Source organism: Musa acuminata, chromosome BXJ1-4, assembly GCF_036884655.1.
Source record: "Musa acuminata AAA Group cultivar baxijiao chromosome BXJ1-4, Cavendish_Baxijiao_AAA, whole genome shotgun sequence".
In the NCBI taxonomy this organism is placed as follows: domain Eukaryota; kingdom Viridiplantae; phylum Streptophyta; class Magnoliopsida; order Zingiberales; family Musaceae; genus Musa; species Musa acuminata.
The window spans coordinates 25,074,686-25,092,033 of NC_088330.1; the positions used below are offsets into that span (position 1 = coordinate 25,074,686).

The 17,348-nt window shown below is 36.9% G+C and overlaps 2 protein-coding genes, 1 non-coding gene and 1 pseudogene across 3 annotated transcripts; 2 read left to right on the forward strand and 2 right to left on the reverse strand.

Annotated features, from left to right (window-relative positions):
* Nucleotides 1–256: 256 nt before the first annotated feature.
* On the reverse strand, nt 257–4,226 carry LOC135650932 (small ribosomal subunit protein eS1-like; annotated as a pseudogene).
* A 328-nt stretch (nt 4,227–4,554) lies between these two features.
* LOC103981859 (UPF0496 protein 1) lies at nt 4,555–6,430 on the reverse strand. The gene is made up of 2 exons (XM_009398616.3): nt 6,121–6,430; nt 4,555–5,878 (listed from the first exon to the last, which is right to left on the reverse strand). Exon 2 carries the CDS (start codon nt 5,863–5,865, stop codon nt 4,708–4,710), a length of 1,158 nt encoding a protein of 385 aa, XP_009396891.2. The 5' UTR covers nt 5,866–5,878; nt 6,121–6,430; the 3' UTR covers nt 4,555–4,707.
* Nucleotides 6,431–9,964: 3,534 nt separating this feature from the next.
* LOC135650933 (UDP-rhamnose/UDP-galactose transporter 2-like) lies at nt 9,965–15,060 on the forward strand. The gene is made up of 5 exons (XM_065170645.1): nt 9,965–10,238; nt 10,935–11,119; nt 11,213–11,413; nt 13,455–13,616; nt 14,511–15,060. The coding sequence occupies exons 1-5, from the start codon at nt 10,109–10,111 to the stop codon at nt 14,856–14,858; spliced, it is 1,026 nt and encodes a 341-aa protein (XP_065026717.1). The 5' UTR covers nt 9,965–10,108; the 3' UTR covers nt 14,859–15,060.
* An 866-nt stretch (nt 15,061–15,926) lies between these two features.
* LOC135672731 (small nucleolar RNA snoR83) lies at nt 15,927–16,055 on the forward strand. Its single transcript, XR_010513087.1, has one exon. It is a non-coding gene; the product is annotated as a small nucleolar RNA snoR83 (small nucleolar RNA).
* Nucleotides 16,056–17,348: the final 1,293 nt, after the last annotated feature.

Consider the following 17,348-nt stretch of genomic DNA (forward strand, 5'->3'; position numbering starts at 1 on the left):
ACTTATGAATAAAAATGATCAACCAAGAAGTTTCTATGATTAAGATTTTGGACTAATTGGTAATCAAAATTGGTGAAAACTTTAAACTACACAAAGCTTGCTTACAAATACATGTTGATGAAAAATACATGCAGAACTCCAGTTTAACAACTAGAATGGGAAGAATGATTTAAAGAATCTTAAAGGCCCATATTCTCCAGTAAGGATGTAAAACTTTTCTAAACAGATGATATCTACATATGATTTAGCAAAGTCGGAAACAAAATTCAGAATAAATATTATAAGAAATTGGCAGCTTCAAAATCAGTAGCTTAAGCTGCAGCCAATTGTCTCATTCCAAATGTATCAAAAAAAAAAAAAGGCCAAATTGAAGGATACAGAGTAGTCAGCTTAAAGGGTAATACTCAAATATCATTAAATCGAGGAAAGCAATTCAAAAATGCAGTGAGTGCTTCCATTTATGTGAATGTGGGCAACAGAAAGACCTACAAGCCTAAGCCCCAACAACTTCTTCACCTTCCATCCGGACATCTTCAGCAGGCGGGTCTACCTTGACACCCGCATCCTCCTTGTAGTCACCATGGACCTGCAAACGATGAAAGGTTTAAGCAGACAATAAAGCACATCAAACTATTTCATTAGCTTCTAGATTACATGGCACATAAGATTCTCAACCAAGATTCAGTCGATGCAAAAGTAAAAAAATTCAACAATGGGTAATTATATTATTTAATATAACTATTTAACAAAAACAAAAAGAAAGTTATGTGTACCTCCATAAGCTTCCCTAAATCAAATTTGGGAGCCTTGAGAATTTTTACTTTGCGAATGAAAACATTTTGAAGGGGGAAAATGCTCGTTGTCGCTTCTCAATCTCTTTGCCAATGACCTCTGGATTGAATTTCTGTACCAAGTCCTTCAGGTCACAGGTTGTAGCTTGATTAACAATAATCTCTCTCATTTTGCGGCGTATCTGCAGACAAAGTAAGATGGCATGCCTTAAGCTATCCATCTAAATATACAATGGACAAAGTAAGATGACAGCCTTTAATATATTTACCTGTCTGATCTGACTAGATTGGGCATAACAGGTCTGTTTAACCTGATTCGGACGTCTCTTGGTGAAGCCAATACAAAACATCCTTAGTGTGTAATTGTCAGTAGTTTTGACATCCACGTGTGCTTCAATCAAAGTCTGCCACTTTCGGACCAAGTATCTGACCTTGTCAGTTGTCAAGTCCATGCCCTAGTGGCAAACAAACAAAATATCAGAACCAAAGGAGAAGAGAAAAAGAGCTACGGACAGCAGCACAAAGCACCTACCCAGAAGTTGGTTAAAACATTCTTCCTCTGCACATCTTCTGCTCGGAGCCGAATTTTTCTGTGTGCCTGGTCCTCGTCATTCTGAAGGTCAGCTAAACAAACCTCAAAAACCCTGTGCTTCAAACCTTCAGATGCAATCTGAGATGCCAAGAAAATTATCTTTAATACACTGATTACTATAAAGTAATGAAAATTCATGATCACCATATATGAATAAACAAGAAGCTGATTCTTGAATAGATCATGGGTAATCAAAAACAACAAAATGTAGACAACACCAACATGCATAAACATCAACAAATGATTACAAAAATAAGCAGAACACAACTAGCCAGTGAAAGAACACAAATAATAATGCACCTGCAATAATAGATTTTCAAGGACCTTCATAGAAGGATGATAATATTGGAAAAGACAGCAAATTCAACAAAAGCAAAGCATAACAGGTCAGAGGATAGATTGTCCAGACACAGTTCGTGGATGGTAAGTAGGTCGATATATATCAGCAGAAGGAAAAGCCGGTCCCACAGATGTCAGTCTGACTCCTGGTTCCAACCTCAAGGTGCGAATCCTTGTGCAAACCAACTCAATTGATAAGCCTGACTCATAAATGTATGACTTATGTGCATTTGATTCTCCTTGGTAATTCCTATGACGATAACAGCCATATATAAATTAGATTTTAGGAAATGATTAACCACTAAAATTCCTATTATTGAGCTCGAAATTTCAATTTTCAGCTTGACCTGTATCACTTAAACCATTTTGACTGGAAACGGTTCAAAATAATCACTTGGTTAAAGAAGCATCGACAACAGCAGTCTGATGAAAGTATTTGCACTCTCAATACCTGAAATCCTGGCGAGTTCAATGGGATACACAACAGGCCCCTCAAGTAAAATTAATATTTTCTTCTGATGTTTCAAATTGCCATACGACTTAACAGTAACAGAAATTTTGTCACAACAAGCTGCAGATCTTGAGGTTAGAAATGGTGCCTTTGGGATGCTCTATAGAAATTAGAAAGACTCAAAACTAGTGGAAGATGTCAACAAAATTTCTAAAGGTCCACCTGGTTCAAGAGAATTAATTATTCCATACAAAAAAAAAAATACTTATACAGTTCTTTGTTTGTAATTAAGAACATAATAGATACTAAAAGTATTTCCCTTTTATCTCTAGCTTGAGATATGTGGGCTTTTAAGTTGTTTCGCATCCTTCAGCCTCAAATGAGTTTATTCAGATATGTATCATATTGCTACTATAAGTTTTATTAGGATTTTCAGGCTAAAACAGAGACAGTTATACTAATTATAACATGTGATGACCCTGCATATGCTAAAAAGTCAGGATGAACCTACATTCCCACAATCCAAAAAGAAAAAAAGATGTATAATAGAATTTTATACCAATACTAGAACCTACATTCCCATAATAGAACTTTATACTCCGTAACACAACTTCGGAAGAACATTGATGAGAATCATAAAAGATGTATAATGGCCTATTAACTTCATTCATCTTCTGTCTCTCATTCACTATTCTCATTCGTATCACCCCTTGCATAGAATTGCTACTTTATACAAAGCAAAATCATTCTAACCAAGACAATTCGAACACATGGATTGGTCAATGAAATCATCACTCCTAAATCGGTCAGATTACAAATGGCTTCCAAGCATCCAAATTTTCTTCGATGTCAAGTGTTATATTCACACCAATGATGAGTTTGGGTCATGAACATGCACTGTACGCTCTTACCACTATCTTTGATAATTTGTTTGAGGAAAAAGGAGCAGAGTTGGAAGAATAAAACTTTACAGTGAGTGGTTCTTAGAGATTTTCTAATAGAAGATAAAAAAAGCTTAACATCTCGTACAGTCATGATAATTCTTCCCTGGACATCATTTCCAACAATGCAAATGGAAGAATCTCGTCTCCTCTGCTAAATGTAACAAAAAAACCTCCTATAAATCAAATATCACTCCTAAGTTCAAGAGCACGGTTCGACTTCCAATAGATTTAAGACCTCCGTTCAACTAGTTCCTTACGACAATTCAACTTCCCACAACTGGAACTCAGCCGATAAAGCCTCACTACCAACTGAGTTACAAACTAATTATAAAATAGCAAAACCAATTTTTGCGATTCTATTCAAATACATTCTCACGACGAACAAATATTTAAGTCACGAGACAGAATGAAGCAAAAGAACAAGACAATTGTTTTTCCATCGACAAAGATGTATGCTGAATACCAAAATGTGGGAATAATAGACCTTGGTGCCCTGAGTCCTCGAGACAAGGGTCTTACCTATATTCCTCACGCTGAACACCGAGGGGGCCTTGATGTCGTACCAGTCCTTCTTCGCGAAGGGATCGACGCTGCCAAGCATCAAGCCGAGCGAAGTCAAAGTTAGAAAGAAACAGAAAGAGAGCTAGGGAGGAAAAAAAGGAAGAATCAACAGAATTAAGACTCACGTCTTCTTCTTGCCACCCTTCTTCCCCTTGGAGATCCTCTTGTTCTTCTTGGAACAATGACGAAATACCGGAGACAGAGAAAAGCGTGAGAAACCGGAACGGGACAGGAAAAGAAGGGACCGAAGCGACCGATAAAGAACGGAGATCCCAACCCGACCGCCATGGCTGTTTCTGTAGCTGTTGCTGCAACTGCACCGACGACTGTGTCCTTCGGCGCGACGAAGGAAACGAAGGGGGCGAGCCACGAGAGGACGGACGTGCCCTAGAAACGTTCGCTGCCTTTATCCGTCGTGCCCCGCCTAGAAATGAACGTCCCTGATGAGGAGCAGGGGTGATCGGACGGTAAATGAGCCATCATCCTTCTTTCCATTTCTTGATTTATGGGCTTTGTTCGGCCCATTTTTGCCTTACGAATACTGTAGGAAAATAAATCGTCCTGCATAAATGTATGATTGCTTGTCCTCATCATGTCATGGATCCTTTTCCAGCGATGAGCTTTTCTGAAAATAACATTAGTATTGCAGAATAGCATCATCGAATTCCTTCTTATTATTCGCAGCAACTCTAGTCGTCACAAGAAAGAGAAGACCATATTCTCATTCACAGGTATATTCCAGTGAATGAGAACAGCAAAGCCAATTCATAGTCGATGAAAAGACTGGCAGCTCCCAATATAGGATGTTAGTTATCACCACGATACGCTCGGATAATGACATACATATCTAAAGCTAATACAACATAGTCATCAGGATTATTTGGTAAAAAGATTTTTATTATTAGATAATTATATCAGCTTCGTAGCTTCGGGTGGGTGGGTTGGTTCTCCTAGATCAAATGGTTGTAGATTGCAGCAATGGCAGAAGATACAGAGCTTTCACAATCACATACCAAGGTGTCTTCTTCTTTATTTTGGGTGTGGGTGTGGGTGTGGGTGCATCATGATCCTCTGCAAAACCACTGTCCTTGCCTTCCTGATATACCTGCTGCACTGATCGACTTGCTTCCCCAAATCCTCTATATTGTTCATGAAGAATTCCATTTGTTTCTTGATCTCCTCCACTGCAAACTTCACTGCCTCCTCATCCCTGAGGGCAAAATCTGCATTCTCCAGCACCGAATTGAAATGGATTTCCAGCTTATCGACCAGCAACCGCAGGGTATCCAAGTCTTTTAGAGCGACGCAGGTACCGATCTGCATCAAAGAAAGCAGCTCCTTCTCCTCCACCAAAGCATCTTGGTGTCGCTTTAGCAGTGAACCGACCCACTTGCCCAGCGAACCGATGGGAATTGCGGATGCCGCGGCCAAGGCAGCGGCAACAGGAGGTGCTGCTATGGCAGCTGCCACGATCGAGCATATAATGAATGCTGCGAGAGCTGCCACGAAGATCATGTTCGACACTTTCCTCCATGCTTTCACGGACTTCAGCTTCCTGTCGAGCTTCCTCTTTCTCAGCAGCAGCTTCTCGAGCATTGACTGCTGCATAGTGTAAACGGAGTGGAAGACCTGAGAGAACTCTTCGGTGAACGGATTACCAGCTGCCTTGAATTGCCTCAATTTCTTCAGGGTTTCAATGTACTTCGTCTTGTCATCTTCCCTGGATTCCGCTTCATCCTCCTCCTCGAAGCGCTGGAGAGCGAAGTGGATGATCAATTGGCTGTCGCGAGCTTTCTTGAGGCACCTCTCTAGCCCGGTATAGTAGTCGAGGGTCTTGATGCTGCAGTTGAAGTAATCATCGACGAGGTCGAAGAGCTCGGGGTTCTTCCAGATGTCCTTCTTGCATTCCAGCAGGAAACGGACCACCTCCTGGTTCGTCTCGAGGATGCCGTCGGTGATCTCCCTGAGGGTGTCGAAAGAGAGCGAGCCGATCTCGACGCCTTGGGCGAGCGTGTAGATGGCGTGGCTTGTGCGCTGCTGCACGGTGGCATCGAAGGACTGGAGCTCGGGGTAAAGGCGACACGCCTCCTCGTAGGAGCTCAGCTCCGCCGTGTACTGCTGAATTCCCGTCTGGGCAGCACTCGAGCGGGTTGCGCCGCCGCCGTTGACCTTGGGGTCCCGCCGCATACTGGGCCTCTTGCTGAGGTGACCACCCATCAAGGATTAACCAAACAACAAGGCTCGAAAGGAGAGATTTTTACAGATGAAATTACCCAAAATTCGAGAAAAGAATCCAATCCAATCCAATCTTATAGCAGAATAAAGGGAAAAATTACAGAAAAATATGAAGACAAATAAAAGAATATTCACAAGAAGAGGAACAAAAAAAAGGTAAATAGATGCTTGGAACTTTTTGGAGAGGGAATCAGAAGAAACACCAACCGAAATATGTAGGCTGCTTTTTAACGAGTTAGAAGATCGAAACTTTATGAATCTTAGTGAAGACAGAGCTATATAGGAAGAGAAAGAGAGAGAGAGAGAGAGAGAGAGAGAGAGAGAGAGAGAGAGAAGATGTAAGGGGAAGAAGAAGGGAAGGAGCTCAAAGGGGAATCAGATATTACAGAAAACAAAGAGGGGGAAGAGGAAAGATGAAGGGCTTCGATCGAGGAGGGGAATCCAGAAGCGGAATTGGAGCCCCTCCTGGAAGAATGGTTGCCTCCTTTGCCATGGAACCAAGTCAACGATGCAGTGGGCTCCACACAAGTGCCGGAGGTGCACGACGGCGAAGCCACACAAAATTTAAAAGGAAAAAAAGAAAGAAAAATAAATTACATCATTAATTCCCCATGCGTGGATGCCAAAGCTTCTAGAAGCCTCTAAGCTTCGCCATTCGATCCATTAGATCGGTGTGGACACGAGTCTAAATTAATTTTAATTTAAAGTAATTGATTCCAGACAATTTTGTTTTAATCATTAAATTCCATCATTAGATAATGATGTAACTTAAAGTAAATTACATCATTATCTAGTGCGAGACAGGGATGATAATATGATCTTTTTTTTCTTTTTTGTGGTAATGAAATTTCTTCCACCCACTTAAATGAGTCAATTTCGGTGACCTAAATAATAAGTACCGGTGTTTTGACTCCAGAAGATGTCTTATTGCTAAGAAACTCTTTGTAGCTTATTAGAAGACAAAATTGTAGCTTATTAGTTGAAAGTGGAATGATTCAGAGGTCAACCGTTCACGGCATGACTTAGACCATATATTTCTTTAACACGGTTTGAACCAGCTTGGAATTTGTTCAACCTAATCCATCCTCGAATTAAACTAAGCTCGAGCTTAATTTAAATCCGATCAGATCAAATTTAGATTTTATCATTTATATTGTAACTTACGTTGATGATTCGAATGAAATATTATTAAAATAATTAATTATTATTTATTCTCATTATATATATTTAAAATTTAAGATTAAATATTATATTCATATTGTTATACAATATGGTGGGAAGGAAGGTTGGTTTGAGTTACAAAGAAAGCATCTGCACACTCAATTTGAAGGTGAAGATTTTGATAATAAAAGGGATTTCACCTTATCATAATTTTTTTTTATATTTTAATTAGATTTATTGTTCTTATGCTTGTGTTCTAACTCGGAGAAGAGAAGATTTTATGGATTTGTTTAGTCTATGGGAAGAAAGAAAATTATCAGTGATCACAACAACATATGAGCAGAACCCATTATTATCCCTATAATAATGCATCAGTGGACTGGTCAAAAGAGAGTATTTATTTTTCGGTGAAATAAAAGTAGGATTAGACTAATTAATGAGAGCCTTCGGACATGGGTTAGACGAACGGAGGTAATGTTTCAGAAGATATTATTATTTCATGTGTTTTGACCCTTTAAACAAATGCATGTGAAGTAGAACAATTTGTCATTCATCAATCAATGGTAGCTGGTACTCCATCTCTATCTTAATAATTGACTAATCCTATACTCACCAACTGTTCTTTTTTTTTTTGTCATATCCTTCACATAATTTTGTGTCTTAGTGGTTTTCTTTAATTCTATGCGAAATGATGTGGTCCTTCTAATCCTTCACTATACATAAAGCTTATGGTCCTTATTTAAGTGTTACCTCATTTGTCCTTCGGTAAGGGTTTAAACATGATGTTGAGCATTTGTCCAAAAAAAAGAGAGAAAAATAAACATTTTACTAAACTAAGAATACTTTGAAGACACATGTGCTATATTAACATTAAGTGCAGATATAGTATTTTCCAACTAATATCTTTCATTTTTTAAAATTATTTTATGTTATTCATAATTTTTAATATATTTAATATTAATATTATTTAAATTAATTCTCTTATTAAAATAATATTATACTTCTCTCTTATAAAATAAAAAAGATGTTATACTCTCTCCATTAAAAATTATTTAGTAATCTAAATTATTATAATTCAATCAATTAAAAGATTAAGATAATTTTTAAAAAACTATTCGGGAGGAAATAGTTATGATAATTGAAAGGACTAAAATTTTTTTAATAGAGAGAGTGTAATAATTTTTATTTTAAAATTATTTTATGATATTCATATTTTTTTAATACATAAAATTATAAATAATTTTTATATTTAAAATAATTTGAATAAATATATATTATAAAAATAATTAAAAATAAAGGATGTTATAGGATGAATATCTAAAAACCATAAAAAAGAAAAAAAAAGGGGGTGGTGGGGGTTGAGATATTATTAATACATGATGAATATCTGGTCAACCATATAGATCTCTAAGTCATTCTCATATAAAGCATTAATCCTTCCTTAAGTCAAGAAAGAAATTTGAAGTATCTATTTACCTTTTCTGTATTACTATATTAATTGTTTGATCTCCTCTTTCTTATTAAATCCATCTATCCTCGAATATTTTCATCTGGATGACATAAAATTTATATGCAAGATTCTTTAATCTCGTCACGTTCAAAAAATGATAATATTCATAAAATAGAAATTAAAAAAAAATATCTTCTTATTTATACAAATCGATTTAATATATAAATCCAGAAAGCAGTTTAAATGATTATAATCTCTCTTGCAAGCAATCAATCATTTGAATTATGAAGTATCGTCGTATAGAGTTCACTAATCACCGTCCGACTAATAATAATTATTATTATTATTTTTGCCTAAAAAATGATGAATGATTTCAGAAAGAAGAAATCCTTCTGTCTTCTTCGGTAAACCGGTTAGCAGCAGCCATCGTTGACGTCGCACTCTCGAATAGATGATGATACATCTGATCCCACACACTGCACTGACTCTTCAACGGCTCCCTTTTTGGTCGTTTCCCAGTAAAATAGAAAAAGACATTTAACATAATGAAAAGAGACCAAAACAAAAAAAGTCCTCTACTATATGAATATTATAATTACGGATCTCAAAGCAAGCTGCGACGGTTCTCCCACAAGGAATAAGGCAACCGACGGCGAAGATTGGCATTATGACGTCAAACGAAGGATAGATATTATGATATTGCTCGATTTTGTATTAATTAGAAATAACAATATCAGATTTCACTCGTCAAATAAAAAATCGATCGCTGAAATTATTAAGACATTTGTTCCTTTTTTTGGCACATCATTTAAATACATCATATATATATATATATATATATATATATATATAAATATAAAATTCATAAAACATCCAAGGCATATAATAGCCATCCTTCAACTTGATGAGACAGACTTCCAGGAGTCGGTGAGTTGACATCAGCTGTGTAACGGCTGACAGGGTTCAACGTCACCTCCGAACGACGTTCCGCGTGAGCCGGGTCACGGTTTAGGTGTGCGAAGCCAGACAGGGAGAGTATGGCCAATGAGAAAAAAAAGGTGAATTTTCCCTTTTTTACAAAATGATAAATAATAAGAGCAGGGATTTGATTTTTAAGACTTCAGTATTAGCAATCATGATCTTTTTTTACAGTCATTGACGCTTCCCAAAATTTGTTTGGGTGATGTTTTAAATCACAATGAAACACGTAAGCATAATGTGGACCCCTCTGCTCGGCCCGGCGGGAGTTGGTAAAGAAGCCTGAACCCTGTCAGGAATAAGACAGCAAATCTCCCACTTCCACTCCCCTATGAAATCTCCCTTGTTCTTACTAGACGTGCGTTGGCTGCGACGTTCCAACGACGATTCGTGTTTCCTTGGATCTATGATTTAGCATACGAGTGGAGGGGAGGGTCCTCAGTAATATTACGTCTTGTTTCTTACCCTTTCCTCTCTAATAACAACGGAAAATTCTTGAGAAGCTCTAAGTGTTCACCGTGTCGCTTTGCCTTCGCTTTCTCTTCCCCTCTCTCGCGAAAGCGTTCTTGTCGTCCTCCTCTCTGGGAGGGGAATCGGGGGTTAGCGATGGACGCCGAGAAGAAGAAGCCGATGGTGTCGGATGCGGGGGCGTGGGCGATGAACGTGGTCAGCGCCGTCGGCCTTATCATGACCAACAAGCAGCTCATGTCTAACAGTGGCTACGGATTCTCCTTCGGTACTCCCTTTCTCCGGCTCTGCTCACCTACCTCTCCTCGTCCGTTCTCCCCGCCGGGAATTGGAACTCTTTAAGTGCTGCGATTTCGATCTTTGTGTCGAAAGAAGAAAGGAAGTTGTTCTGTTGATGGGTTTTTGGGGAAAAGAGCGGACAAATTTGAGTACTGGAGATATAAACATGAGCTTGCGTCGTGTTGGAATTGAAATTGAAGTATAAAGATTTGATATTTGACTCAGAAATGAAAAACATCGAACCTATTATGGTCGTTTTCTGTTTAAAATTTGGAATTTTGGGTCGTCGAATATCCTAGTGAGCTATTAGCCGGATTTGGTGAGTTGAATTTACTTCAGACGTACGCCATTCTTCAGATTTAATTATTAACAGTCGGAAAGTGAATGATGTTAAAATTATTGTGAAATTTGATTTGTTCTTTTGATAAGCCGAAGAAGTGAAGCGTCTACTAGTAGCTTTTAGTGTTTAGAAAATTTTAGATTATTGTGGTTCTGTAATACTACCGTGGTATGAGTGCTTGATATAGTAAAGCGACATGGTAAATCAAGTCTTTGTTCCTCTGAAGGTGGAACCTAAGAGTTCAACTCACCATTTTGAAAAGCCCCATCATTTTGCACCATTTGGTATTAAGTTCCTGATGTTATTTCTTAATTGAGTATACTTATGAAAACTAAAATTCTGCAGCGACGACACTAACTGGGTTCCACTTTACCATGACGGCCCTTGTTGGTTGGATTTCAAATGCAACTGGCTTATCAGTCTCCAAGCATGTTCCTCTTTGGGAGCTCTTATGGTTCTCCATTGTTGCTAATATGTCAATCACCGGGATGAATCTTAGCCTCATGTTGAACTCAGTTGGATTTTATCAGGTCCATTGTTTTATGGTTGGAAAAAAAAAAGCAATTATTTATGGTTCCTGATATGTAAGTGTCTCAGATCAAACTTTTTTGTGAAAAATGCAGATATCCAAGTTGAGCATAATACCAGTTGTTTGCTTGATGGAATATTTCTTGCATAGTAAACATTACTCGTCTAGGGTGATAATGGCTGTTACAGCTGTGGCTGTGGGTGTCGGTATCTGCACTGTTACCGATGTCGAGATAAAAAATAAGGGCTTACTTTGTGCATGCGTAGCGGTATTCTGCACATCCTTGCAGCAAATAGTGAGCGTCTTAACTTTTCTTTTGGAATAAGTCATATGATTTTTCTTTTCATTTTATATTTCTAAAATCATCTAAGATTGGATAGCCAAATTCCTAACTAATTTATTCTTGAAAACCTGCTTGTCATGAAGTTACTTCACATGGTTTATTTCCCCAAGCGAACCAATTTCCAGTGCCATTTATGTATATACACCAACTTCTGTTTTATCCAACTTGATGATTACTGCAGAAGATGCTTTTTATTATCTATGGATTCTGATTTTAGATGTAACAGAATCTTGTAGCATGTCTTACTCAGTTAATAGAATCCTGTATGGTCTCTTTATCGGTTGAAAGGCTCCACACAATAACCCTTATGTTGTTTAGGTCACATCATGTTTTAAGTCTTATATTCCAGGGATAAGTCGATTGTTTTCCTCGTCACTAATATGTTTGCATGCTGATTATTTGGGTGTGCACTCTTAAAGAGTCCTATTTGGACCATAGCATTAGTAAATCACTTTTTTGTTTAAGAAGAAACTGTGCTATTGCTTGGGCATTCCTGGTAATTTTCGTGGGATAAATAAAGAGACATCATGACTTCTAAACCTCCTAATTCTCTTTCTTCTGTTTTTTCCTGATATTTTCATTTCTTCTACTTTATTTCTCACTGGTTATAGCTTTTACTTTCCTTCCTCTCTATTTCCTGTTGTTGCAGCAGACCTACAGCATTATGCCTCTGTTCTCTGGTCAAGTAGTTGTACTACTATTTTCGTTTTTAATAGTTGTCTAGTTGTTTACCTGTTGCAAACAAAATGAAAAATCCTTTTTTCATTCTGATTTCTCTAATTTGTGGTCACCAAGATGTTATATTATGGGTCACCTGTATATATTTTCTTCTTTTGACATGTATAAAACTTTGCATACACACTTTGAAATTACAAATATGTTAGATTCTTTCACAGTATGTCAATTTATATGCAAATGTTCTCATTTTCTGCGCATAAGCATACTTTTAGCTGGAACTAATTGAGGGCTAGGTTTTACTTCAAAAAATGACTATGCTATCCCTTCTGTTGCTTGTTTTTTTTAATTATTATTCCTTCCTCATTATGTCTTTTATAAGCTACACATTTTTACATGAACTGTATATAAAAGATGGCATTCATTGCTCCGATCATAAAACAACATGAACCTCATTAGTTTAGCTTGTTTCTGATCTTGCTCTCATCGGCAGTCTCTTGGATAGAAAATAGTGGTGGGTATTATCTATCAGATTCCAAAATACTTCAGTATGCCAACTATGCTGTATCTGTCTAATAGCATGCTCGTATACTAGTGTATAGACCATACCAATCATTTCCTTCATATTAAACTTTTGCTAGTCTAACTTGATGGATTATAGCCTAGGAGAAGCTATAAATATTATTTTGAGTCAATGAATTAGGGAACTAGGGACTCAACTAATAGTACAAACCTCTAATACGGGTGAAATATTTATGATCTATATTGCTGCTCATGTATGAGCTCCTCCTAGTAGGGGAATTAGTTCTGAAGCAACCACTTAAACGAGCTAAATATCTGCAGTTGGGTATGTCTAACTGACCTACAAGGTGCTAGTTGGTCTTGTTTGAGGGTACAATTTGCAGGGGTTAATGGGTTTAATACTAGGTAGACTAAGCGATATTTGGATAAGTTTTAATGCAGTAGAAGAGGGTTTGGGGTTGTTTAAAATTTAGGTCTTGGTGGCAGCATATACAGAAGGTAGTAAGCATTCCACAATGCATACATTATAATGTTCCAACTAGACCGCACACTACGGCAACATATATCATGCGGACAGATGTGCAGCTGTTACGGTAGTTATGTAGACTCAATTAGTAAGAAGGCTGAGCTGCCTAATATTCTTTAACTTTCTTCTTTGCCTGAGAATTTGTTGTCGGCTATATTTCATTTGTTGTTCTTAAATGATTGATTAATGCTTTAATTTGTGGTTTAACAATTATTAGAAACCCCCATTGTGCTGTTGGTAGATGAATTAATGTTGCTTTTATTATTTCAGACGATCGGGTCTCTTCAGAAAAAGTACGACATTGGTTCGTTTGAACTTCTAAGCAAAACTGCACCAATCCAGGCCATCTCTCTTCTTCTATTTGGCCCGTTCACAGACTACTATCTAAATGGTCATTCACTCTTAACTTACCATTACTCTATGGGAGCAACTGTAAGTTATAAAACCTTTAAATACATTTTATAGCAAAGTTGGTTAAATTTGTTTCTTGCTATGAACTTTACATTTCAGGTGGTGATTGTAATAGGTCAGTTTGAGCCATATCCAATTCATAGAGTTGGTTCAGATTAATAACATCTGAACATGTGTCTGAAATAACCTCAGTTTTTTTCTTAGGTTTGCTAAAATTATGTTTCATATATTCAATCGTAGCATCGTGTAATCTAAAATCTTTAGCTTCTAAAATTTGTTTTCAGAATTCAAAATGTAGAGTTAATTTTAGTTGACCTCTAATCAATCAATATAGTATTGTCAGCAAACAACAACATACCATGAGGATATGGCTAGTAGGTTCTTTTATTATCGATGTAAAAAATGTAAGAAGTTAAAGCGGATCCTTGAAGTGACTATCTAATTCTAGGAAAATGGTTAGATGCACCTCTTACAGTCCTAAAATTAGTGACTATCATATATATCTTTTATCAGGTCAAGATAATTCTTGCTATCTATCTTTTATCGGGGAGCTGATGCTTCCTCTTTTTTGTACTCAGTTTTTTTGGATAACCCTCCAATGAGAGGTTAATGAAATGTCATATTTCAAAAGAAAAAAAGATAATTCTTAGATACTATTTTTTTCTAAAACAAATCATAATAGATCTCTAGGAACTCTATTATAGGATTTTTTGAAATCGATGAAAGTAAATAGCTTTGTGATGTTACATACAGCTAATACAAACTTTGATGAGGCTATGAGAATTTACAAATTTGGAAGGCAGTTATAGATTGTATTTAAATGGAACGTGCATCTGTTTTTTTTTTTCCATTTAGCTCCATCTAAGTAATTTTCTACTTTTCCTGATAAAAGTGTTTGGCTTTACCATTCTGCAGTCATTCATACTTCTCTCCTGTATCCTCGCGGTCTTCTGCAATACGAGCCAATACCTCTGCATCGGCCGGTTCTCTGCCACATCATTCCAAGTCTTGGGTCACATGAAAACAGTGTGTGTACTAGTTTTGGGATGGCTACTGTTTGATTCAGCTTTGACCCTGAAGAACATACTGGGGATGTTGCTTGCGGTGGTCGGCATGGTGGTTTACAGTTGGGCCATGGAACACGAGAAGAAGGCGAAAATATCTCCAGACATCAGGGTAGATAGCAAGTTGGATGGGGAGGACGATATGCTTTTGGAGAAAGACAACGGTGTTGCTAAGCCTGATATCGAGCTTGCACGATGAGAGAGAGCTAACCCGGATTACTATTATCTGATCCATTATTATTCTTATGCGGATTTTATTTATTTGTTTTTCAGTTCTTGATCTTTGATTGATAACATTGTCGTCTGGATGTGGGGGAGAGGGGGTCTTCTCTCTTCCCAGCTCGTTTCAGATCATGTGGAGTTTAATGCTGCAATGGTAAGGGTTTGTTAAGGTGCTGTGATGGTAAAATTGTTCAGGAAAATGGGTTTCTCTTTCAAGTTGGCTTTATGTATCGACTCGATTCCCTCAGCATATCTGAAGCCATGAGTGGCAGATAGCTTCGATTCTTGAAGAGAGGGTTGAGCCTTTTTTTTTTTTTTAATGTTTTGGTCAGAAAATAGTCTTATAAAAAAAAAAAGAAAAGAAAAGGGCTTAAATTCATCTTGTTCAAGAAGATGGTGAACAGAGAGATATGATTTCCGTCGCACAGTTCAAATGAATAATTACCTGCAAGTCAGTGGGGTTCCATTAGAAACAAGTGATCTTAATTCATGGATTTTGTACAAGTAAATATTTCAATTGATGTCGAGACCAACATGTATAAGTGGGTCCCATGAGGTCTGCCCATGGGATTGGCACAAACCACAGGACCCCGAAAATTTTAGGGCTAAAAAAAAAACATGGATTACTTCTTGCTTCGCCATCAGAGCCGTCCATCACACGCAGATGGCCCATGATTGACATATCTCTTCGCTATATATATATGGGGCGTGCCAGCAACCAGTGGGTTAGGGTTGCTAGTTTTCCTGTTTAGCCCGATTTCTTCTCTCTCTCTCTCTCTCTTTCTCTCCCTCTCACGGCAGCTGGTCGATTAGGGTTGCGACCTTTCCATTTTCTTCTTCGATTCTCTCTCTCGATTAGAGATTAGATCCACACGCACAGAAGAGAGGCGGCCTTCATTAATCCCAGATAAGCTTGATCTTGATGCTTCTCTTCTCTCTCTCTCTCTCTCTCTCTCTCTCTCTCTCTCTCTCTCTCTCTCTCTCTCTCTCTCTCTCGATTAGAGATTAGATCCACACACGCACAGAAGAGAGGCGGCCTTCATTAATCCCAGATAAGCTTGATTTTGGTGCTTATCTGATTCATGGGAGGCCAATACCAACCACCGGCAGTTTCGCTGATAACGCATTCTCTATCTTTCGTGAAGGCGTTTCATTAGTAGCTCGCCGTACATGATTTGTAGTGTTGTGTCCTCCAGCGTTCTCTAGAAACTGCTCTTATTCTTCGTCTTCGTTTTTTCGGGGCGGGGGGCGTTTTGTTCGATATATTTAATTTAAAATCTGCAATTTTTTCTCCTCTTTTCTTTGGGGTTTGAGATCGTTAAGATGAGCTTTTTGATCTTCGTATCCGTTATCCTGTTATTTTCATTTGTGATCGAAAGTGGGGCGGGTGAGTAAAGAGCAACATTTTGGTGACCGGGATAGGTGCGATAGACAGAACCCAAAAGGCTAGGGATAGGGATGCTGCTGATTTGTGCAGGTTCTGTGATTCAATGTAATTTAGTTAATTTTCGAGAATCTGGTCTGTAGTTAAATTAGAGGTTAAAAGTCTTGAGTGCTTTTTTCTTTATCTTTAAAAACATTAACAGTAAATTTTTTTTATAAATTTAAAATTTTAATTTAATAATGAATTATGATATTAAATTATTATTTTTTAAAAAAATAAATGGTAAAAAGGGGATTCGACCTTAAAATCTTGTGATAAATGGTTATCGACCAAAGTTAGTTAGGTAATAGTTGTGATAATTTACTGGCTACGTTAGTTAATACTTTGAAGGCATATATCAGAGGATTGTAAACAAAAAAAATCAGTAGGACTCTTATTATGCTGTTTCAAAATATAAAATTTTGAATGAACAAAAATATTGAGTCGTTAGAATAGTCTTCTAGAACTTATTTTATGTGAAAATCCTTCAAAACGAAAGTGAACAGTTCAAATAATAACATTTAAAAATGTTTTATCCAAAGTGATATTTGTATTTTTTTTATTTTATCATTTTAAAAGTTATAAGTTTATACTTTATGATAACATTTATTAAAATTGAAAAGATTCACATGACTTTTATTGCATCATTTCTAAATAATAAAAATTTAACTAATTATCATTTTATGAAAACTATGATGATGATAATTTTTTGTAAAAGTAAAAACTTTGAATGATCTTTTTCGTATGGTTTCGATATCTTGATTAGCTTTAGATAGTTCGGATTTATACGAGTAAGGTTATCTAAAATATCTTTGAGGTGAAAAAAACATCGAGTCATATGAGATAGGTAAGTACGAATATGAGTAATAAAAAAATATTAATTTTTTTTATTATATTAAATATGAGTTTTTGTATACGATGTAAAAGTTAATTGAGAGAAATAATATATAATCGTTTGCTTTTAGAGTATTTATTCACGTGAACAAATAAGTGAATGATAAACCTTTTGTTTTTTTCCATCCATCTAGATATTATTTCCTCGAA